The following is a 23,668-nucleotide window of genomic DNA, read 5'->3' on the forward strand; positions in this document are numbered from 1 at the left end:
AACAGGACACCACCGTGTCCATACTCACATACGGAAATATTCTCTCTCTCTCAACAAACACAAGACTGGTTTTTATACAATGGGATGTGTGATTGAACAAACGAGTAACAGGTGGTGCAATGCACAGGAATGTTCACTGATTGGTCCAATCAGCAGACACCTCAACGACCACCAATCAGGAACATACAGGACACCTGTGATTAGGGCAGAAGGAGAGAAAAACACAGGACACAGGATACCTGTATCCGTAACAGTAGTACCCTGTTGTAGAGGTGTGTGTGTAGTACCCTGTTGCAGAGGTGTGTGTGTAGTACCCTGTTGTAGAGGTGTGTGTGTAGTACCCTGTTGTAGAGGTGTGTAGTACCCTGTTGTAGAGGTGTGTGTGTAGTACCCTGTTGCAGAGGTGTGTGTGTAGTACCCTGTTGTAGAGGTGTGTGTGTAGTACCCTGTTGCAGAGGTGTGTGTGTAGTACCCTGTTGCAGAGGTGTGTGTGTAGTACCCTGTTGTAGAGGTGTGTGTGTAGTACCCTGTTGCAGAGGTGTGTGTGTAGTACCCTGTTGCAGAGGTGTGTGTGTAGTACCCTGTTGTAGAGGTGTGTGTGTAGTACCCTGTTGCAGAGGTGTGTGTGTAGTACCCTGTTGCAGAGGTGTGTGTGTAGTACCCTGTTGTAGAGGTGTGTGTGTAGTACCCTGTTGCAGAGGTGTGTGTGTAGTACCCTGTTGTAGAGGTGTGTGTGTAGTACCCTGTTGCAGAGGTGTGTGTGTAGTACCCTGTTGCAGAGGTGTGTGTGTAGTACCCTGTTGCAGAGGTGTGTGTGTAGTACCCTGTTGTAGAGGTGTGTAGTACCCTGTTGCAGAGGTGTGTGTGTAGTCTATCCTCCAGTGTGTTAGCGTCTAGTTGAGTCGTCTTCCTCCTGATGAAGGTGTTCAGGGACAAGGCTCTCTGTTCGCTTATTTTGAGGCGGAGTTCAGTTTTGATAACTGGCCGCGCGATTTGCTAGCAACAACATTGAATCACCATCAGTCGATACTTGTTTTTAAAAAAAAGTATATTCTGAAAACACCTACTTGTACCTATGTTTGTCCTGTACAACCGCAGTCCTTCCGCAGGGTGCCAAAATTCATACTTTAAATAAAAACTTTTTGCGAATACAGCCATCGATTTTTCCTAATTTATGTTGCTTGTAAACTCGCTGTTTATTATCTATGCATAGTCACTTTACCCCTACCTACATCTACAAATTACCTCAACTAACCTGTAACCCTGCACATTGACTCAGTACCGGTACCCTCTGTATATAGCCTCTGTATTGTTTTATTTTATTGTATAACTTTTTGTAGTAATTTTTTTTTACTTTAGTTTATTTAGTAAATATTTTCTTAACTCTATTTCTTGAACTGCATTGTTGGTTAAGGGCTTGTAAGTAAGCATTTCACAGTAAGGTCTACACTTGTTGTATTCGGCGCATGTGACAAATACAATTTCATTTGATTTGTACTACGTGCTACGTAAGCTAAGATGCAATTGGCAAATGCGCATTCGAGCTGAGTTGAGCAACACAAAGATGGAAAAAGTCGGTTGTATTTGATAAAAGGTTTTCTTAAAAGTATGAATTTCTGCACCCTGTGGAAGAACCACAGTTGTACAGGGCCAACAGAGGTACAGGTAAGCGTTTTCAGAACTTAAATATTTACAAGTATCGACTGATGGTGATCAATGTTGTTGCAAGCAAATCACGCGACCAGTTATCAAAACTCAAATCTGCTTCGATATAACCGAAAGGAGTTGAGCGTTCTTCAGCCAATGTTGCTATTGGTTCTGGCATTAGAAATGTAAAACGGACTGAATTTACTTGTTACTCTGTATTTAACATGAACACTTTCCATGGCTGAACTATAATGACTGTGTTGTAACTGTTTGTGATGATATGAAAGTGGGTTCATCGTTGGAGTGTATAACCCAGGAAGTTGTTCTAATGTTTACTTAAGGCATAAGGGACTGTCAAGGACTGAGAAAACCATGATGCTTATTTGCTTTTAACAGTGTTGTATGTGAAACTTTAATACAATAATAAATAAAACATGTATTTTGTACTGCAGTTGGAATTGTATTTTCTTTTACACTTTAAGAGCAATCTCCTCACAATACAGATGATCAGTGGCACTCGCTGAAAGTCACAGGCTGCAATCCACACTTCCACATAGGGCTGGCTCGACGCAAGAGTAGTTCACTACATAGGGAAAAGGGTGCCATTTCTGATATGCTCAGTCACATGGCCAGCATGAGGGTACCTTTAGCTCAGTTCTTGTACTGTCGTCAGGTTAAGCCCAGATTGACATTCTCTTGTCTGGGTACATCCAGATTCCTGTTCTGTCGCCAAGGAAACCCCAGGTTGCTGTGTGCGTTTCCCCCTGGCCTGCAGTTGTTCCCAGATCCTGCTGGGGGCGTCAGAGGGCTTGGGGAGACCCCTTACCAACTCTCCCCACAGACACACAGCGTCCTACAACACATGAGAACACAGGTTACGTCACCCACTACACACCATCTTTTTTTTCAGGGACTGTTGGTAGTTTAGACAGCCATTTTGGGACAGAAACTGACAATAATAACAGCAAAGCAGGGAATGCATTGACAAGACAGAAGTAGGAAGAAACACTGCATGTGAAGAGCCTGTACTCCATGTGCAGTCTGTCTTCCTGTGTTGTACCCTGTTGTAGAGCTGTGTGCGTGTAGTACCCTGTTGTAGAGGTGTGTAGTACCCTGTTGTAGAGCTGTGTGTCTGCTGTACCCTGTTGCAGAGGTGTGTGTGTAGTACCCTGTTGCAGAGGTGTGTGTGTAGTACCCTGTTGCAGAGGTGTGTGTGTGTAGTACCCTGTTGTAGAGGTGTGTAGTACCCTGTTGTAGAGGTGTGTGTGTAGTACCCTGTTGTAGAGGTGTGTAGTACCCTGTTGTAGAGGTGTGTGTGTAGTACCCTGTTGTAGAGGTGTGTGTGTAGTACCCTGTTGTAGAGGTGTGTAGTACCCTGTTGTAGAGGTGTGTGTGTAGTACCCTGTTGTAGAGGTGTGTGTGTAGTACCCTGTTGTAGAGGTGTGTGTGTAGTACCCTGTTGTAGAGGTGTGTGTGTAGTCTATCCTCCAGTGTGTTAGCGTCTAGTTGAGTCGTCTTCCTCCTGATGAAGGTGTTCAGGGACAAGGCTGCCTGCTGCTGCACACACACTCCACACACTGATGGGTCATGCAGCTCTGTGTCCATGGCCTGTTCTCACACACGATAACGTGTGTCAGTAATTGCTGCAGCCAGAGTTAGCCTCACCCCCATAGAGAGAGATACAATGAGGCTAAGACAGAGTAGACCCACCAGAACAGCTACACAGTTCCTAGACAAAGTGTCTGTCTCACCCGTCTCATCTCCTCTGTGAAAGACTTCATCTTCAGGGCAGAAATGAGCTGTAAAGGGACATGCTCAGGTTGAAGCTGGGGCTGGGGCTGGGCTGCAGGCCGGGGCTCTCCTGCAAGGTCCTCACACCCCCTCTTTTCCTTCTGCCTCTCTCTCCTCTCACTCGCTGCTGTAGTTTCTGTGTTCTGTTTTCTGTGTACTTGTATGATCATCCTCCTACAGGTCTCACTCTGCAACTCCTGCCTCCTCCTCCCTCTGGGGGCTGCTCTCTCCCCCTCTTCCCCCCTCTCCTCCTGGCTCTTTCTCCTCCCCCTCTCTCCTTCTGTTTCTGGGTTCAGTTGATTGTTGACCTGTGTTATCATTCTCCTGCAGTAGATCTCCAGTGCCTCGTTCTCCTCCATACCTAGGGCCAAGAAAGGGCCCTTTTCACGCCGCCGGAAATGCCACTTCCAATTCTAGGGAACACAACTCCCGCTAACATGGTGCCGCATTTGTTTACGAGGTTGCTAACGTAACTTCAATTTTCAAAGGTTGAACAAACCGACCTAATATCAAAAACGGTGGCCACTATGTGATATTATTTTCAGGATTTTCTGATCAACTGACGGACAACTGAATCACGCAACGAGAGGAGTTGACGAAAGTCGGATTGATGCTAGCTAAACTAGCTAGCTCTACTGCTGCGGACCATCTAACGTTTAGCCTCAACGAATATAGTAAAGTGCACACAACTACAACGTACAAGTTCAAATCTAACCTTGTACGTGAAATAAATAAAAATGTTGACCGAATTGTGTATCCCCAAACTTTGTGATGAATTAGCTAGCTATTATATTAAAAATACTTTAGCTAGCTACACACCCAAAACTACAACAGAGCAACCATTTTCTTCTTGCGAGCGCAGTGCCGCTAACAATGATTATTTACTACCATCTAGCGTACTGGAGTGGGATAGATGAAGAGTGTCCAAAAAAGAAAAAGTTTCAATTTAGAGATACTTTTGGCTAACCTCAGTTGTTATCTGCCTGCTTATATTATTTTATATCACAAAATGGTATGTGAATCATAATGCTTTATGATATTATATTATAGTATATTTTATTGCCTGCATTCATTTTATTGAAGAAACTTATAATATAGGCAGGCATAACTAAACTACAAAAGCAGGCCTACTTTGAGAAATTGGCTATATTTTCAGTTCAGTTATAAGGACAAAGTAATCTAATCTATAAGCAAACAATGGTTACATCAAATAATTTCCCTTCCCTGTGTTTTTGAGAGGCGGAAACAGACTTCACTTCCCAAAATGACTGGTTTGTGTAAAGCTAGTGGCATCTTGGAAAAGAATACAAGATGCACGCCATACTTCTACAAATGCAGAGGTCTTCTTGATCATGGTTCTGGGGGTAGAGTAGGGCAGGGCTGTGTGAACAGCTGATAGTCTACAACAGCCTCTCTGACAGTCAGACAGCTGCACACAGGCTATAAGATGGTTGCCAGTCACAGTGTAAACTAAAGACATGGTGGTGATGACAGGCCTGTTACACGTAAACACAATACAGCACAAAGCATTTATCTTATAGTATTTCACTACACACTTACACTCTTTAAAAAGATCTGAGAAACCTAAAGGGTTAAAGTTACTTTCTGTGAGCATGGCAAGTGAAAATAAAAATAGACTGATGTAAGCCTATCTGGTTTCAGATCACACATCACACATCTGATGGTACAGTAGTCTAGTGGTGTATTTCTACTACTGACATTCAGTTATAGAAGTGCAGCCATATTATCTAATCTTTGCTCAGGACACAGTGAAACCCCAGCGAGTACCAAGGCCCTTGCCCACCAACCAAACTCTCGCCTGAGTGTCAGTGTCACTAGTCTATCACCCATCTAATTATAACCCCCACAGTTCTCCAAGAATGGAAGTTTAGGTAGGTCCATCTGTGTGCCTAAAAATAGCTCCCCAGCCAGCCAGACCACCTCTCTGCTCTGCTGTGTTAAACAGCAACACACATGAACCCCAGCACACACACACAAACACCCCTTAAGCTCTCAGACCCCAGTCCCTGTGTGGATCCAGCATCACATTCCTCCTGGAGCTTCTCCTCTTCTTCCACGTGACCGACGGACCATGGAGTTATTAAAGAGTGCAAAGTGTTTACTACCAACGTCCTGATTAACATTGTTGGAAGAGAGATCACTGGTTGGTGACCCTGTAGGTGAGGTAAGTGGAAAGCATTGTTAACCACCATTTGCTGGGTCTTTGGACCATGGTTTACATTTACATTTACGTCATTTAGCAGACGCTCTTATCCAGAGCGACTTACAAATAGAGCTATAGCAGGAGTTAAATGGGGAATGGGATTCTGTCTGGGTTGGAAGTTCGTAACAGTCCCCAAATCTTTTGCCTTTTGATCAACTTCTCCATTATCGTTTTTTACGCAAATAGAGAAAAAGATTCAGAAACATTTAATTTTCTTAATCCAACTCCACATTATGCCCTCTCTGCCAACTTGTGCAAACCAATATGGTGAAGATGTGTATTTCACTAATTTAACCATTGCATAGTAATGTCTATTTCAAGAAGTGTTCATCCCACTTGGCTTCCAATAACACATTTACAGATATCTGAGAGTAAATTAACTGAATCTGAAAAAAAGGTTCATATATAATACTGTGCATTGGGCTCTATGTAGTGTGTTAGAGAGAGAAGCATGTTACACAAACATTCCCAGCACTTCAGTGGACTATCTATTCCTGTCTCTATCTATTCCCTGTCTCTATCTATTCCCTGTCTCTATCCATTCCCTGTCTCTATCTATTCCCTGTCTCTATCTATTCCTGTCTCTATCTATTCCTGTCTCTATCTATTCCCTGTCTCTATCTATTCCCTGTCTCTATCTATTCCCTGTCTCTATCTATTCCCTGTCTCTATCTATTCCCTGTCTTTATCTATTCCCTGTCTCTATCTATTCCCTGTCTCTATCTATTCCCTGTCTCTAATTATTCCCTGTCTCTATCTATTCCCTGTCTCTATCTATTCCTGTCTCTATCTATTCCCTGTCTCTATCTATTCCCTGTCTCTATCTATTCCCTGTCTCTATCTATTCCCTGTCTCTATCTATTCCCTGTCTCTATCTATTCTCTGTCTCTATCTATTCCCTGTCTCTATCTATTCCCTGTCTCTATCTATTCCCTGTCTCTATATATTCCCTGTCTTTATCTATTCCCTGTCTATTTCCTATTCCCTGTTTCTATCTATTCCCTGTCTCTATCTATTCCCTGTCTTTATCTATTCCCTGTCTCTATCTATTCCCTGTCTCTATCTATTCCCTGTCTCTATCTATTCCCTGTCTTTATCTATTCCCTGTCTATTATCTATTCCCTGTCTCTATCTATTCCCTGTCTCTATCTATTCCCTGTCTCTATCTATTCCCTGTCTCTATCTATTCCCTGTCTCTATCTATTCCCTGTCTTTATCTATTCCCTGTCTCTATCTATTCACTGTCTCTATCTATTCCTGTCTATAATATATTCCTGTCTCTATCTATTCCCTGTCTCTATCTATTCCCTGTCTCTATCTATTCCTGTCTCTATCTATTCCTGTCTCTATCTATTCCCTGTCTCTATCTATTCCCTGTCTCTATCTATTCCTGTCTCTATCTATTCCCTGTCTCTATCTGTTCCCTGTCTCTATCTATTCCCTGTCTCTATCTATTCCTGTCTCTATCTATTCCCTGTCTCTATCTATTCCCTGTCTCTATCTATTCCTGTCTATTATCAATTCCCTGTCTCTATCTATTCCTGTCTCTATCTATTCCTGTCTCTATCTATTCCCTGTCTCTATCTATTCCCTGTCTCTATCTATTCCCTGTCTCTATCTATTCCCTGTCTCTATCTATTCCCTGTCTCTATCTATTCCTGTCTCTATCTATTCCCTGTCTTTATCTATTCACTGTCTCTATCTATTCCTGTCTATTATAAATTCCCTGTCTCTATCTATTCCTGTCTCTATCTATTCCTGTCTCTATCTATTCCCTGTCTCTATCTATTCCCTGTCTCTATCTATTCCCTGTCTCTATCTATTCCTGTCTCTAATCTATTCCTGTCTCTATCTATTCCCTGTCTCTATCTATTCCTGTCTCTATCTATTCCCTGTCTTTATCTATTCACTGTCTCTATCTATTCCTGTCTATTATCAATTCCCTGTCTCTATCTATTCCTGTCTCTATCTATTCCTGTCTCTATCTATTCCCTGTCTCTATCTATTCCCTGTCTCTATCTATTCCCTGTCTCTATCTATTCCTGTCTCTAATCTATTCCTGTCTCTATCTATTCCCTGTCTCTATCTATTCCCTGTCTCTATCTATTCCCTGTCTCTATCTATTCCTGTCTATAATCTATTCCCTGTCTCTATCTATTCCCTGTCTCTATCTATTCCCTGTCTCTATCTATTCCTGTCTCTATCTATTCCCTGTCTCTATCTATTCCTGTCTATTATCAATTCCCTGTCTATGATCTATTCCCTGTCTCTATCTATTCCTGTCTCTAATCTATTCCTGTCTCTATCTATTCCCTGTCTCTATCTATTCCCTGTCTCTATATATTCCCTGTCTCTATCTATTCCCTGTCTCTATCTATTCCTGTCTATAATCTATTCCCTGTCTCTATCTATTCCCTGTCTCTATCTATTCCCTGTCTCTATCTATTCCCGTCTCTATCTATTCCCTGTCTCTATCTATTCCTGTCTATTATCAATTCCCTGTCTATGATCTATTCCCTGTCTCTATCTATTCCTGTCTATAATATATTCCTGTCTCTATCTATTCCCTGTCTCTATCTATTCCCTGTCTCTATCTATTCCCTGTCTCTATCTATTCCCTGTCTCTATCTATTCCTGTCTCTATCTATTCCCTGTCTGTCACAAGCCGGGCTAGAAACTCCGGTCTCAGATGTGGAGAGCTGGGGGTACTACCCCTTAGCCACAGAGGAGGTGTTGTAGGACCCAAATGAAACACCCAAGGCAATACTCCAGGCAAGTAGATTTAATGTTCCAAAACAGGAGGCAAAACAAAACAACTCCACGAGGGGAGAAAAACAAACTAAAGATAACTTTGAACAACTTACTAGGACTGACACGGTGGGACAAAGCAGGAGACACATAGTCAGGACGCAATAACCAAGTGAGAAACAAGGGGAAAACACACAGCTAAAATACACAAGGGGAAACAAGGCACAGGTGACCTGGATCAAGCTAATTAGGACACATGAGGAAGAACTAAGGCAGAGGGGAACACAGATGACCTCTAGAGGCCCGGAGACAAACAGGAGGCAGGAAGCTGACACACACGAGGAAGAACTAAGGCAGAGGGGAACACAGATGACCTCTAGAGGCCCGGAGACAAACAGGAGGCAGGAAGCTGACAGGACCCCCTCCTCTAGGAACGACTCCTGACGTTCCTCCCAGAACACCCCGGCCCCAGGGTGCGAAAATCTCGGATCAAACCTGGGTCCAGGATGTCCCTGGCTGGAACCCAGGAGCGCTCCTCCGGCCCGTAGCCCTCCCAGTCCACCAGATACTGCAGAGAGTTCTGGACCCTCCGGGAGTCCAGTATCCGGCGGACTGTGTAGGCTGGCTGGCCGTCAATGATCCTGGGAGGTGGCGGGGGTCTGCGTGGGGGGGCAAAGGGAGAAGACAAGACAGGTTTAAGGGAGTGAAACATGGAAAGTGGGGTTAACTCTAAGGGAGCGAGGGAGAACCAAACGATACGACACAGGGTTAACCTTTCTAGCAATGCGGAAAGGCCCGATGTATCTCTGGGAAAGCTTCCTGGATTCGACCCGGAGGGGCAGGTTCTTAGTGGCCAACCAAACTCTCTGACCAGCTCGGAAACTAGGGGCCGTCCGGCGGTGGCGATTAGCCTGACTTTGGTATCTCTGGGAGGTCCGAAGGAGGGCACGCCTGGCCTTCTTCCAGGTCCGCCTACAGCGTTGGACAAAGCGCTGGGCCGAGGGAACACCAACTTGCGCCTCCTCCTCTGGAAACAATGGAGGGTTGTAACCGAACTGGCATTCGAAGGGGGACAATCCGGTGGCTGAGGACTGGAGGGTGTTGTGGGCATATTCAGCCCAAATGATATAGGTGGCCCAAGACGTGGGATTACTGGCCGCCATACACCGCAGGGTGGTCTCCAGATCCTGATTAATCCGTTCCGTTTGGCCATTAGACTCTGGATGGAACCCCGACGATAGGCTGGCTGTGGCCCCAACAAGCCTGCAGAAGGCCCCCAAAACCGGGACGAGAATTGGGGACCTCGGTCAGAGACCACGTCCAGGGGAATACCAAATATCCGGAAGACATGGTTCATGAGGAGCTCAGCAGTCTCCTTAGCCGAGGGCAGCTTGGGCAGGGGAATAAACCGGGCAGCCTTAGAGAACCGGTCTACCACCACTAGGATGACGGTGTTGCCCTGGGATAGAGGAAGTCCCGTAACAAAGTCCAGAGAAAGGTGTGACCATGGCCTTCGAGGAACAGGTAAGGGATGGAGCAGTCCCTGGGGTCGCTGGCGTGTCGACTTTCCCTGGTTGCACACAGGGCAGGCCTCAACATAGACCTGCACGTCCTTCTTGATGGACGGCCACCAAAACCGCCGTCGGAGGAACTCCAGTGTGCGAGCACTGCCTGGATGGCATGTCAAGGGCGACTCATGACCCCACTGCAAGACGCGGCCCCGAACAGAGAGAGGAACGTACAGGCGACCGGCAGGACCACCGCCTGGATCGGGCTCCTGGACAAGAGCTTCTCGTACCCCTCTTTCTAGTTCCCACTGAAGAGGTGCGACGATCCTAGACCTCGGAATAATCGATGCCAAGGGCTTCTCTTGTAACTCGGGAGAATAGACTCGAGACAGAGCATCCGGCTTGACGTTCTTGGTGCCAGGTCGGTAAGTCAGGAGGAACTGGAATCGATTAAAGAAAAGGGACCATCGTGCTTGCCGAGGGTTCATCCGCTTAGCCTGTTGGAGATATTCCAGGTTCTTGTGGTCTGTGAGAACCTGGAAAGGGTGCTGAGCCCCCTCAAGCCAATGGCGCCACTCTTCCAATGCCAGTTTTACCGCAAGCAACTCTAGATCCCCCACGTGGTAGTTGCGCTCGGCCTCAGACAGGCGGCGAGACATGAAGGCACAAGGGTGTAATCTCCCATCCGCACCCCTCTGTGACAGGACGGCTCCCACCCCCACCTCTGAGGCGTCCACCTCCACCACGAAAGGTCTCTCTGGGTCAGGGGTCACCAGAATCGGAGCAGACGTGAAGCGGCGCTTGAGATCCTCGAAGGCCCCTGCTGCTTCCGGACCCCAGTGAATCTTGGTCCCTCCTCCTTGGTAAGCGTCGTCAAGGGGGCTACCACCGAGCTGAAATTCTTAATGAACTTCCGATAGAAGTTAGAAAAGCCAATGAACCGTTGAACCTCCTTGACCGTGGCAGGTGTGGGCCAATCGTGGACCGCCTTGACCTTCTTGGGATCCATCTCTAGGTGCCCGGGAGTGACAATAAACCCGAGAAACTGAGTCTGAGAAACATGAAATTCACACTTCTCAGGCTTAACGTAGAGGTGATTGTCAAGGAGCCTCTGGAGAACCCTGCTAACATGCCCCTCATGCTCCTTCAGTGACCTCGAGAAGATGAGGATATCGTCCAGGTACACGAAGACGAACAGATTAAGCATATCCCGGAGAACATCATTAATCAGGGCTTGGAATACTGCGGGGGGCATTGGTGAGCCCGAACGGCATCACCCGATATTCATAGTGCCCCGTGGGCGTGTTGAACGCCGTCTTCCATTCGTCTCCTTGCCGGATCCGCACGAGATGGTAAGCATTGCGGAGATCCAGCTTAGTAAAAATGGAAGCCCCTTGAAGCAGCTCAAAAGCAGTGGCCATGAGAGGAAGGGGGTATCGATTCCGAACCGTGATCTTGTTGAGTCCCCGGTAATCAATACAAGGCCTAAGACCCCCGTCTTTCTTTTCAACAAAAAGAAGCCCGCCCCAGCCGGGAAGTAGAGGCATAGATGAGGCCGGCTGCCAAGGACTCCTTAATGTAGGTGTCCATAGCTGCGTGCTCGGGGGAGGACAAGGAAAGATCCGACCTCTAGGAGGGCAGCACCCAGGGAGTAGATCAATGGCACAGTCATACGTGCGATGAGGCGGTAAGGAAGTAGCCCGGGCCTTGCTGAACACTGCCTTGAACCGATGGTAAACACTGGGGACTCGGGAGACGTCAACAGACTCTTGAAACTGGGTACTAGGGGCTGAGGGACTCTGTAGCATGCAGGTGAGTTGGCAGGCGGGACCCCAGCTTAGAATGGTGCCCGTAGGCCAGTCGATCTGGGGATTATGTCTGCATAGCCAAGGGTGACCCAGGATAATAGGATACTCGGGAGAGTCAATGAGATAGAAGGTCTCCTCCTGCTGGTGTTGAGAGATGGTAAGTCGCAGGGACTGAGTCGCCTCGGTAACCTTTCCTGGTTCCAGAGGTCTGCCATCTAAGGCTGTAACTGCCTGGGGTTGAGGAAGTAGTTGGGTAGGGATCTTAAGTTCCTTAGCCAAGGTTACATCCAGGAAATCACCTGCGGCACCGGAATCGATCATAGCCTGGACCCGATGCTGGTGGCCCCCAGGACAGAGTGGCTGGAATAGCCAGGACAGCGTTAGTAGGAGGCGCTCTAACTCTCCCCATCACAGCCCTCCTGTAGCTGGGGCGGGGACAGGCGTTTCCGAAGCTCGGGGCAAGCGGAGCGGAAGTGGCCGGCAACCCCGCAGTAGAGGCACCGACGTTCCCTCATGCGACGTTCCCTTTCGTTGGGAGAAAGCCTGGAACGGCCTAACTGCATGCTCTCCGGGGAATCCTGGAGCAGTTCAGGAGCCGGGGAAGCTCTGAATGACGGAGTCCAAACAGGAGAAACAGAGCTGCTCAGAGGAACTTGGGAATGAGACACCTGACGGCGAGCCGTTCTCCGCTCTCTTAGACGATTGTCCAGGCGGATGGCCAAGGCTATGAGGGACTCGAGATCACCAGCTGGTTCTCGGGTGGCTAACTCATCTTGAAGGGGCTCAGATAACCCTCCCTGAAAGCAGACCCTCAGCGCTTCATCATTCCATCCGCTCCTTGCTGCTATGGTCCGGAAATCAATGGCAAAATCTGCCGTGCTTGGGGCCCCTGACGGAGAGACAGTAGGCGCTTGGAAGCCTCCCGCCCACTGACAGGATGATCGAACACCCGCTTGAACTCTTCTACAAATGCAGTGTGGGGAGTCACAACAGGCCTCCTGGGACTGCCACACCGCAGAAGCCCAGGCGAGCGCCTTGTCTGAAAGAAGGGTAATGATGTAGGCAATCTTGGAACGGTCTGTGGGAAAACTTGAGGGTTGGAGCTCGAAGGTGAGGGAGCATTGGGTGAGGAAACCCTGGCAAGAGCTTGGATCCCCAGAAAAGGGCTTGGGAGGTGGTAGTCGGGGCTCCGCCAACCGAGACGACCTGTCGTCACTGGGGGTGACCTGGGGGAAGGGAGAGGACCCGGGAGGCGTTCAAAGAGCTGGCGGAGGGAACTCATCATTTCGGCCAGGAGTTGAGAATGACTAGCCATCAGCTCCTCTTGTCGGCTGAGAACGGCTTCATGGCGCTGGAAAGAAGCCTCATGTCGAGTGATCACCGCCAACAGGTCCGGGGAACTGAGTGTTTCTGGGTCCATGATTGACTTGGTTATTCTGTCACAAGCCGGGCTAGAAACTCCGGTCTCAGATGTGGAGAGCTGGGGGTACTACCCCTTAGCCACAGAGGAGGTGTTGTAGGACCCAAATGAAACACCCAAGGCAATACTCCAGGCAAGTAGATTTAATGTTCCAAAACAGGAGGCAAAACAAAACAACTCCACGAGGGGAGAAAAACAAACTAAAGATAACTTTGAACAACTTACTAGGACTGACACGGTGGGACAAAGCAGGAGACACATAGTCAGGACGCAATAACCAAGTGAGAAACAAGGGGAAAACACACAGCTAAAATACACAAGGGGAAACAAGGCACAGGTGACCTGGATCAAGCTAATTAGGACACATGAGGAAGAACTAAGGCAGAGGGGAACACAGATGACCTCTAGAGGCCCGGAGACAAACAGGAGGCAGGAAGCTGACACACACGAGGAAGAACTAAGGCAGAGGGGAACACAGATGACCTCTAGAGGCCCGGAGACAAACAGGAGGCAGGAAGCTGACACTGTCTCTATCTGTTCCCTGTCTCTATCTATTCCCTGTCTCTGTCTATTCCCTGTCTCTATCTATTCCCTGTCTCTATCTATTCCCTGTCTCTATCTATTCCCTGTCTTTATCTATTCCCTGTCTCTATCTATTCCTGTCTCTATCTATTCCCTGTCTTTATCTATTCCCTGTCTCTATCTATTCCTGTCTATTATCAATTCCCTGTCTCTATCTATTCCTGTCTCTATCTATTTTTGTCTCTATCTATTCCCTGTCTCTATCTATTCCCCGTCTCTATCTATTCCCTGTCTCTATCTATTCCCTGTCTCTATCTATTCCCTGTCTCTATCTATTCCGTGTCTCTATCTATTCCCTGTCTCTATCTATTCCCTGTCTATTATCAATTCCCTGTCTCTATCTATTCCTGTCTCTATCTATTCCTGTCTCTATCTGTTCCCTGTCTCTATCTATTCCCTGTCTCTATCTATTCCCTGTCTCTATCTATTCCTGTTTCTATCTATTCCCTGTCTCTATCTGTTCCCTGTCTCTATCTATTCCCTGTCTCTATCTATTCCTGTCTATAATCTATTCCCTGTCTCTATCTATTCCCTGTCTCTATCTATTCCTGTCTCTATCTATTCCCTGTCTTTATCTATTCCTGTCTATTATCAATTCCCTGTCTCTATCTATTCCTGTCTCTATCTATTCCCTGTCTCTATCTATTCCCTGTCTCTATCTATTCCCTGTCTCTATCTATTCCTGTCTATTATCAATTCCCTGTCTCTATCTATTCCTGTCTATAATCTATTCTTGTCTCTATCTATTCCTTGTCTCTATCTATTCCCTGTCTCTATCTATTCCCTGTCTCTATCTATTCCTGTCTCTATCTATTCCCTGTCTCTATCTATTCCTGTCTATTATCAATTCCCTGTCTCTATCTATTCCCTGTCTCTATCTATTCCTGTCTATAATCTATTCCCAGTCTAATATCTATTCCCTTTCTATTATCTATTCCCTGTCTCTATCTATTCCCTGTCTCTATCTATTCCCTGTCTCTATCTATTCACTGTCTCTATATATTCCCTGTCTCTATCTATTCCCTGTCTCTATCCATTCCCTGTCTCTATCTATTCCTGTCTATAATCTATTCCTGTATCTATCTATTCCCTGTCTCTATCTATTCCCTGTCTCTATCTATTCCTGTCTATTATCAATTCCCTGTCTCTATCTATTCCTGTCTCTATCTATTCCCTGTCTCTATCTATTCCTGTCTCTATCTATTCCCTGTCTCTATCTATTCCCTGTCTCTATCTATTCCTGTCTATTATCATTTCCCTGTCTCTATCTATTCCTGTCTATAATCTATTATTGTCTCTATCTATTCCTGTCTATAATCTATTCCCTGTCTCTATCTATTCCCTGTCTCTATCTATTCCTGTCTCTATCTATTCCCTGTCTCTATCTATTCCCTGTCTCTATCTATTCCTGTCTCTATCTATTCCCTGTCTCTATCTGTTCCCTGTCTCTATCTATTCCCTGTCTCTATCTATTCCTGTCTATAATCTATTCCCTGACTCTATCTATTCCCGGTCTCTATCTATTCCTGTCTCTATCTATTCCCTGTCTCTATCTATTCCTGTCTATTATCAATTCCCTGTCTCTATCTATTCCTGTCTCTATCTATTCCCTGTCTCTATCTATTCCTGTCTCTATCTATTCCCTGTCTCTATCTATTCCTGTCTATTATCAATTCCCTGTCTCTATCTATTCCTGTCTATAATCTATTCTTGTCTCTATCAATTCCTTGTCTCTATCTATTCCCTGTCTCTATCTATTCCCTGTCTCTATCTATTCCTGTCTCTATCTATTCCCTGTCTCTATCTATTCCTGTCTATTATCAATTCCCTGTCTCTATCTATTCCCTGTCTCTATCTATTCCTTTCTATAATCTATTCCCAGTCTAATATCTATTCCCTGTCTATTATCTATTCCCTGTCTCTATCTATTCCCTGTCTCTATCTATTCCCTGTCTCTATCTATTCCCTGTCTCTATATATTCCCTGTCTCTATCTATTCCCTGTCTCTATCCATTCCCTGTCTCTATCTATTCCTGTCTATAATCTATTCCCTGTCTCTATCTGTTCCCTGTCTCTATCTATTCCCTGTCTCTATCTATTCCTGTCTATAATCTATTCCCTGACTCTATCTATTCCCGGTCTCTATCTATTCCCTGTCTCTATCTATTCCCTGTCTCTATCTATTCCTGTCTCTATCTATTCCCTGTCTCTATCTATTCCCTGTCTCTATCTATTCCTGTCTCTATCTATTCCCTGTCTCTATCTGTTCCCTGTCTCTATCTATTCCCTGTCTCTATCTATTCCTGTCTATAATCTATTCCCTGACTCTATCTATTCCCGGTCTCTATCTATTCCTGTCTCTATCTATTCCCTGTCTCTATCTATTCCTGTCTATTATCAATTCCCTGTCTCCATCTATTCCTGTCTCTATCTATTCCCTGTCTCTATCTATTCCTGTCTCTATCTATTCCCTGTCTCTATCTATTCCTGTCTATTATCAATTCCCTGTCTCTATCTATTCCTGTCTATAATCTATTCTTGTCTCTATCAATTCCTTGTCTCTATCTATTCCCTGTCTCTATCTATTCCCTGTCTCTATCTATTCCTGTCTCTATCTATTCCCTGTCTCTATCTATTCCTGTCTCTATCTATTCCCTGTCTCTATCTATTCCTGTCTATTATCAATTCCCTGTCTCTATCTATTCCTGTCTATAATTTATTCTTGTCTCTATCAATTCCATGTCTCTATCTATTCCCTGTCTATTATCAATTCCCTGTCTCCATCTATTCCTGTCTCTATCTATTCCCTGTCTCTATCTATTCCTGTCTCTATCTATTCCCTGTCTCTATCTATTCCTGTCTATTATCAATTCCCTGTCTCTATCTATTCTTGTCTATAATATGTTCTTGTCTCTATCAATTCCTTGTCTCTATCTATTCCCTGTCTCTATCTATTCCCTGTCTCTATCTATTCCTGTCTCTATCTATTCCCTGTCTCTATCTATTCCTGTCTATTATCAATTCCCTGTCTCTATCTATTCCCTGTCTCTATCTATTCCCTGTCTCTATCCATTCCCTGTCTATTATCTATTCCCTGTCTCTATCTATTCCCTGTCTCTATCTATTCCCTGTCTCTATCTATTCCCTGTCTCTATATATTCCCTGTCTCTATCTATTCCCTGTCTTTATCTATTCCCTTTCTCTATCTATTCCCTGTCTCTATCTATTCCCTGTCTCTATCTATTCCCTGTCTCTATATATTCCCTGTCTCTATCTATTCCTGTCTCTATCTATTCCTGTCTCTATCTATTCCCTGTCTCTATCTATTCCTGTCTATAATCTATTCCTGTCTCTATCTATTCCCTGTCTCTATCTATTCCCTGTCTATTATCTATTCCCTGTCTCTATCTATTCCCTGTCTCTATCTATTCCTGTCTATAATCTATTCCTGTCTCTATCTATTCCCTGTCTATTATATATTCCCTGTCTCTATCTATTCCCTGTCTCTATCTATTCCCTGTCTCTATCTATTCCTGTCTCTATCTATTCCGGTCTCTATCTATTCCCTGTCTCTATCTATTCCCTGTCTCTATCTATTCCTGTCTCTAATCTATTCCTGTCTCTATCTATTCCCTGTCTCTATCTATTCCCTGTCTCTATCTATTCCCTGTCTATTATCTATTCCCTGTCTCTATCTATTCCTGTCTATAATCTATTCCTGTCTCTATCTATTCCCTGTCTCTATCTATTCCCTGTCTCTATTTATTCCCAGTCTAATATCGATTCCCTGTCTATTATCTATTCCCTTTCTCTATCTATTTCTTACTATTATCTATTCCCTGTCTCTATCTATTTCTTACTATTATCTATTCCCTGTCTATTATCTATTTCTGTCCTGAAGCACAGATGAGCCCTGGCTGGTACAAACCCAGTCAGTTTAGCTATGCCTGTGTGTCTGTATTCTCCCTGTCTTTGTATGATGCTGGTGACAACACCACATTTCCCTCTGAGGATCTATAAAGTTTATTTATTCATGTGTTTATATACCCCCCCCCCTCTCTCTCTCTCTCTCTCTCTCTCTCTCTCTCTCTCTCTCTCTCTCTCTCTCTCTCTCTCTGTCTCTCTCTATCTCTATCTCTCTCTCTCTCTGCTTTCTCTCTCTCTCTCTCTGCTTTCTCTCTCTCTCTCTCTCTCTCTCGCTCTCTCTCTCTGCTTTCTCTCTCTCTTTCTCTCTGCTTTCTCTCTCTCGTTCGCTCTCTCTGCTTTCTCTCTCTCTCTCTCTCTCTCTCTCTCTCTCTCTCTCTCTCTGTCTCTCTCTCTCTCTCTCTCTCTCTCTGTCTCTCTCTCTCTCTGCTTTCTCTCTCTTTCTCTCTGCTTTCTCAATTTTCAATTTCAATTTAAGGGCTTTATTGGCATGGGAAACGTGTGTTAACATTGCCAAAGCAAGTGATGTAGATAGTAAACAAAAGTGAAATAAACAATAAATATTAACAGTAAACATTACACTCAGAAGTTTCAAAAGAATAAAGACATTTCAAATGTCATATTATGTATATATACAGTGTTGTAACAATGTGCAAATAGTTAAAGTACAAATGGGAAAATAAATAAACATAAATATGGGTTGTATTTACAATGGTGTTTGTTCTTCACTGGTTGCCCTTTTCTTGTGGCAACAGGTCACAAATCTTGCAGCTGTGATGGCACACTGTGGTTTTTCACCCAGTAGATAAGGGAGTTTATCAAAATTGGGTTTGTTTTCGAATTCTTTGTGGATCGCTGTAATCTGAGGGAAATATGTGTCTCTAATATGGTCATACATTTGGCAGGAGGTTAGGAAGTGCAGCTCAGTTTCCACCTCATTTTGTGGGCAGTGTGCACATAGCCTGTCTTCTCTTGAGAGCCAGGTCTGCCTACGGCGGCCTTTCTCAATAGCAAGGCTATGCTCACTGAGTCTGTACATAGTCAAAGCTTTCCTTAAGTTTGGGTCAGTCACAGTGGTCAAGTATTCTGCCACTGTGTACTCTCTGTTTAGGGCCAAATAGCATTCTAGTTTGCTCTGTTTTTTTGTTTGTTCTTTCCAATGTGTCAAGTAATTCTCTTTTTGTTTTCTCATGATTTGGTTGGGTCTAGTTGTGTTGTTGTTGTTGTTGTCCTGGGGCTGTGTGGGGTCTGTTTGTATTTGTGAACAGAGCCCCAGGACAAGCTTACTTAGGGGACTCTTCTCCAAGTTCATCTCTCTGTAGGTGATGGCTTTGTTATGGAAGGTTTGGGAATCGCTTCCTTTTAAGTGGTTATAGAATTTAACGGCTCTTTTCTGGATTTCTCGTTCACTCTATCTCTCTCTCTCTCTCTCTCTCTCTCTCTCTCTCTCTCTCTCTCTCTCTCTCTCTCTCTCCTCAGATGGTCGAGTTGTAACTGTTACATCTATAGTAACAGTATGGTCCTAGACCGTATCAACACACCCACCAACCCTCTCAAGATGAGTCTAATGGACGTCTCCAAGATCTTCTCTCTGCTACAGCCCAAGGAAGAGGATGAGGACAGTGAGCATGGCCAGGTACAACCAATGAGCTTTCAGTGCTTTGTAACTTAGCAACCTATCACTGGGACAGCATCAGTAGACTTGCACGGCATCAGACTCACTGGGAAGATTGTAAGGGGTTGACTTCCAAGTCTACATGGGTGTGACCTAACCAGGGTCATATTCATAAGGACACACCACAGCAAAAAGTTTACAAATGATGTCCAAAAGACAACGTAAACGAGCTTATCTTATTGAACAAGTTCAGATAGTACCTTTTCTTTTGTTTTGAGTGGGGTGAATACCACCCAGCAGTGCAGCCCAATAACACTGTCTATGGTACGTGGATGTATAATACTGCTCTGTCCCCCAGGCTCTGAACCAGGCGGTGAGCAGTGATGACGTGGTGGTGTTAGCTGAGCTGTTGTCTCAGGAGAGCTACAGAAGGAGTATCAACAGCAGAAGTGGCTGGGGGATCCCTGTTACCCCCCTACGGACCGCCGCAGCACATGGCCACCTGAGGTGTCTGGAACTGCTGCTGGAGCACGGAGCCGAGGTGAGATATGGTGATAGAATACCTTGGCCTAGCTTCTCCAACTGACGCCTACTCCTGACATGAACTAAAAAAGCATGGTTTATTTTAGTCTGCACTTTTAGAGTTAAGGTTGATTCAAACAACAGTCATTTGCTCTATGCTACTGTATAAACACGTTGTGACAACTGCTGATGTAAAAAGGGCTTTATAAATAAATGTGATTTAGCCTATTGATTAATTATTGTTTGGTGATTGATTGGTTTTGCAGGTGGACAGTCTAGATGTGAAGGCCCAGACCCCTCTGTTTACAGCGGTCAGTGGTCAACACCTGGACTGTGTTGTGGTCTTACTAAAGGCTGGAGCCGACCCCAACGGCAGCCCGTACAACAACTGTTCCCCGGTGCTGACCGCCGCCCGCGAGGGAGACGTGGAGGTCCTCAGGGAGCTGCTTCAGTTCGGAGCCGAGGTCGACGTCTGGCCCAAAGTCCCTGAGTGGGCCTCCAACGCCACAGCCTGCAGGGGACCCCTGTACATATCCGCTGTATATGGACACCTGGACTGTTTTAAGCTGCTGCTGCTCCATGGGGCTAATCCGAACTATAACTGTAAGTCAGAGAAGCTGCTGGCCAGGATCAAGCAGCCCAAGACGGTGCTGGAGATGTGTCTGAGGTATGGCTGTGGAGTGGAATACATACAGCTGCTCATAGACTTTGGGGCAGACGTGTATCTGCCCACGCTGATTATTGACAAGACCACCAAGCAGAACGAAGCCGTGGTGCTGCTGCTCAAAGAGAGAGGTGAGAACATCACACACACACTTGTTATACTTTTGTATTGTATTTGTTAAACAGTTGTTTCATATTTGTTAAACATTTGTTACAGATTCGTTACATTTGTTGCACATAAGTTATTAATTTGTTACATATGTGACTGTCACATATTCCGTCTGTTCTGTATCTCTAAGTGATTGATGGTTGTTAATGATGAGATCTTTGGAGCGTTTAACGAGAACCTTTCCTGTGTTTTATGTTCAGTTTGTCCCAATACTCTGATGTCACAGACACGGCTTGCGATTTGGAGCTACCTCCCCATGGTTAACAAAATGGCGTCCATAGACCGCTTGGACATTCCCCAGATATTGAGGAACTACCTGAAACATCTCACCTGACCACTAACCCCTGACCTCTGAACTCTGTATGAAGATGATGTCACGATATGCTATATGGCAGTGTCTCAATAGTCTAAAGTGGATTCCTCTGCTTCATCGCCAATGTTGTGAAAACATGTTAGGTGAAAGCAATATTGAGGAGGATTTCTGCAAAACTTAGACAAAAGTGCAACAATTTCATCCAGTCCTCTACTGTCTCTACTGAGTGCATCATGGGCTGCAAAGTCCAGTTTGTTCTGTTTTTATTGTAAGCGTGAATAATAATTATGCCAAATTTGCCTTTGAATAGCTGTAGAGGTTTTAATAGAATAAACATATTTATTTAACTTTATCTCTGTGATTGAATTCAGCAAATGTTTGGTAAATAAAATCATTGGAAATTGGTTGAAAGCTGCTGAAACTTTGGTGAAACTATGGTGAAGACACTGCCCTCTTCTGGACAGTTATATGAGTGCAGCCCACAGAGCTTCAGGAGAAGCCTTTTGTAAGTGTAAAACCATGAGTAACCACTAGATGTCACACTACCACTGTAAATGTATTCTCCGTCTATGAAATCACTGCTCATCTTTGGCAAGTAATCTTTAGTCAAGCTAAAAACAATGTCATTTATGGAATCTTGCTCGCATTATGCGTGACCTTGCTAATAGCTCAGTGACGCAGTGTTGTGGAGCGCTGAGACCCAGGTTCAAACCCAGTCAGTCACTGGAGCAGCAAACAGGGAGAAGATGCCTTATTTGAACAGGATTAGTACACAGACAGGATATGACATCACATTACAGGATGAGGATGAGGATATCCTGTCGAACTTCCCATTGACCTTAGGACACAGTTCAGTATATAGAGGTTTTAATTTCAACAGAAGTACAGTTATATCCGATGTGGTTCAGTTTTTACAGAGAAATACAACATAATAATTCCCAGTGCTCTTTGATTACATCAAAATGTATAGACTTCTCGATGCTCCCCATTCACAGTTTCAGGATTTGAATAGGCATTACTTAGTTTCAGGGTTGTTTTTTTCCATTTCTACAACAAATCAAAACAAACCTAATCTAAGGCCAGAGAGAAAATATATGTGACTGCTATTTGTACTGTACATGGTGATGACATTTCTGACTGACAGATAAAATAGAAGTCCAAAACCCCCCATTCTAGATGGCAATGTGAATGTACAATGAATAGCCTAGTAGCTCCAACAGAACTTGTTACTTGTCTTGTAATCTGTTTCTTTGATGTTTTCAGTATCCATACATTAGTACCCTGACTGTTCTGAAACCACATACTACTGTATAATCAACTAGAGAAAAGCAACAAGGATTTGTAATGATGACTGTGCGTACGTCCCAAATGGCACCCCATTCCCTGTATAGTGCACTACTTTTGATCAGGGCCCATAGGGAATATATAGGGAATAGGGTGCTATTTGGGACAAAGACAATATATCATATGTATAATGGCTGCTCCAGATTTCTCCTTCCTTTCAGCCCTAAATATAGACTCACCCGGCCAACAACAGAATCAAGGGCTTATACTGCCAATGTCTAAAACAACAACAAACATCTGATGTTAATATCAACATAATATACCATATTTAATTTCATAATATTTGTGATATTATTGGGAGGATATATAGCTCCTTCTACCAGCTTTCTTATTGGTTCAGCATAAATACATGCTTACACCATGAACAGTAGATTGCTCTCCTAATTGGTTTGCTGTTGCCATAGAAAATGACCTGTTTTACCTTGAATCTGTGATGCTGGAGTGGTATGATATTCTATAAATAGTCAGTGCATGGCAGAGAACTAACTGATAAAATTAACAAATGATTTATCAAAGTATAAACTAGAGTCCAGTGTTATGTTAATGTCTTGAACCTCCAATCAATGAATTATTGATTGATTGGTAGCATACCACAATCAAATGTTATAATGATATTATTATGGCATGTCAGTGGATTCATATTCTCTATTGTTGTCTGCCATGAATACATATAATCCCTTGAGAGAGTGAAACAGTATATTATGGCCTAGAGAAAACATAATATCCTTACATGGAATAAAACAGTGGAAGGTTGTAAAATAATGGCAAGCATGTTGGTTGTTAAAAGTAAGAGAAAACCAAATCTTCAAACAGTTCATCTCATGTGTCATGCAGTACTCTGGATGTTAGGGCCAATAGGGATCTGGTCAAAAGTAGTGCACTATATAGGGAATAGGGTGCCATTGGAGATGCAAACTAGAACTGAAACAACACTGTTGGCGGTCTCCAACGCAAAATACCAATATTGTAATATAATATATGATCTGTTGTTTATACAGTATGCACATTGAGGGGAAAAAGGGAGGGAAAAAAGTATTTGATCCCCTGCTGATTTTGTACGTTTGCCCACCGACAAAGACATGATCAGTCTATAATTTTAATGGTAGGTTTATTTGAACAGTGAGAGACAGAATAACAACAAAAAAATCAAGAAAAACGCATATCAAAAATGTTATAAATTGATTTGCATTTTAATGAGGGAAATAAGTATTTGACCCCTCTGCAAAACATGACTTAGTACTTTGTGGCAAAACCCTTGTTGGTAATCACAGAGGTCAGATGTTTCTTGTGGTTGGCCACCATGTTTGCACACATCTCAGGAGGGATTTTGTTCAACTCCTCTTTGCAGATCTTCTCCAAGTCATTAAGGTTTCGAGGCTGACGTTTGGCA

General features: G+C 44.3%; 2 protein-coding genes across 3 annotated transcripts; one reads left to right on the forward strand and one right to left on the reverse strand.

Annotated features, from left to right (window-relative positions):
• Window positions 1-1,784: 1,784 nt before the first annotated feature.
• Window positions 1,785-4,285, reverse strand: LOC121545843. Its single transcript, XM_041856713.2, has 3 exons — window positions 3,399-4,285; window positions 3,103-3,255; window positions 1,785-2,500 (listed from the first exon to the last, which is right to left on the reverse strand). The coding sequence occupies exons 1-3, from the start codon at window positions 3,795-3,797 to the stop codon at window positions 2,294-2,296; spliced, it is 759 nt and encodes a 252-aa protein (XP_041712647.1). The 5' UTR covers window positions 3,798-4,285; the 3' UTR covers window positions 1,785-2,293.
• A 1,106-nt stretch (window positions 4,286-5,391) lies between these two features.
• On the forward strand, window positions 5,392-22,643 carry LOC121539604 (ankyrin repeat and SOCS box protein 12). 2 transcript variants are annotated; one of them, XM_041848238.1, is made up of 5 exons: window positions 5,392-5,618; window positions 19,132-19,288; window positions 19,626-19,808; window positions 20,056-20,584; window positions 20,822-22,643. In XM_041848238.1, exons 2-5 carry the CDS (start codon window positions 19,169-19,171, stop codon window positions 20,953-20,955), a joined length of 966 nt encoding a protein of 321 aa, XP_041704172.1. In that variant the 5' UTR covers window positions 5,392-5,618; window positions 19,132-19,168; the 3' UTR covers window positions 20,956-22,643. The 2 variants fall into 2 exon arrangements, with proteins under 2 accessions (XP_041704172.1, XP_041704163.1); XM_041848229.1 differs by having other exon boundaries at window positions 5,393-5,623.
• The last annotated feature ends 1,025 nt before the right edge of the window (window positions 22,644-23,668 follow it).

This window comes from Coregonus clupeaformis, chromosome 35 (genome assembly GCF_020615455.1).
Source record: "Coregonus clupeaformis isolate EN_2021a chromosome 35, ASM2061545v1, whole genome shotgun sequence".
Lineage (NCBI taxonomy): Eukaryota > Metazoa > Chordata > Actinopteri > Salmoniformes > Salmonidae > Coregonus > Coregonus clupeaformis.

Bases quoted from the DNA above. Each gene is read 5' to 3' on its own strand.
- LOC121539604 (XM_041848238.1), top strand. From the start codon at position 19,169: ATGGTCCTAGACCGTATCAACACACCCACCAACCCTCTCAAGATGAGT. The intron at 19,289-19,625 runs GTACAACCAATG...TCTGTCCCCCAG, and splicing joins AGGACAGTGAGCATGGCCAG to GCTCTGAACCAGGCGGTGAG. The intron at 19,809-20,055 runs GTGAGATATGGT...TTGGTTTTGCAG, and splicing joins TGCTGGAGCACGGAGCCGAG to GTGGACAGTCTAGATGTGAA.
- LOC121545843 (XM_041856713.2), bottom strand. From the start codon at position 3,797: ATGGAGGAGAACGAGGCACTGGAGATCTACTGCAGGAGAATGATAACA. The intron at 3,256-3,398 runs GTGAGACAGACA...GTGTGAGAACAG, and splicing joins TCACAGAGGAGATGAGACGG to GCCATGGACACAGAGCTGCA. The intron at 2,501-3,102 runs GTACTACACACA...CATGTGTTGTAG, and splicing joins ACACACACCTCTACAACAGG to GACGCTGTGTGTCTGTGGGG.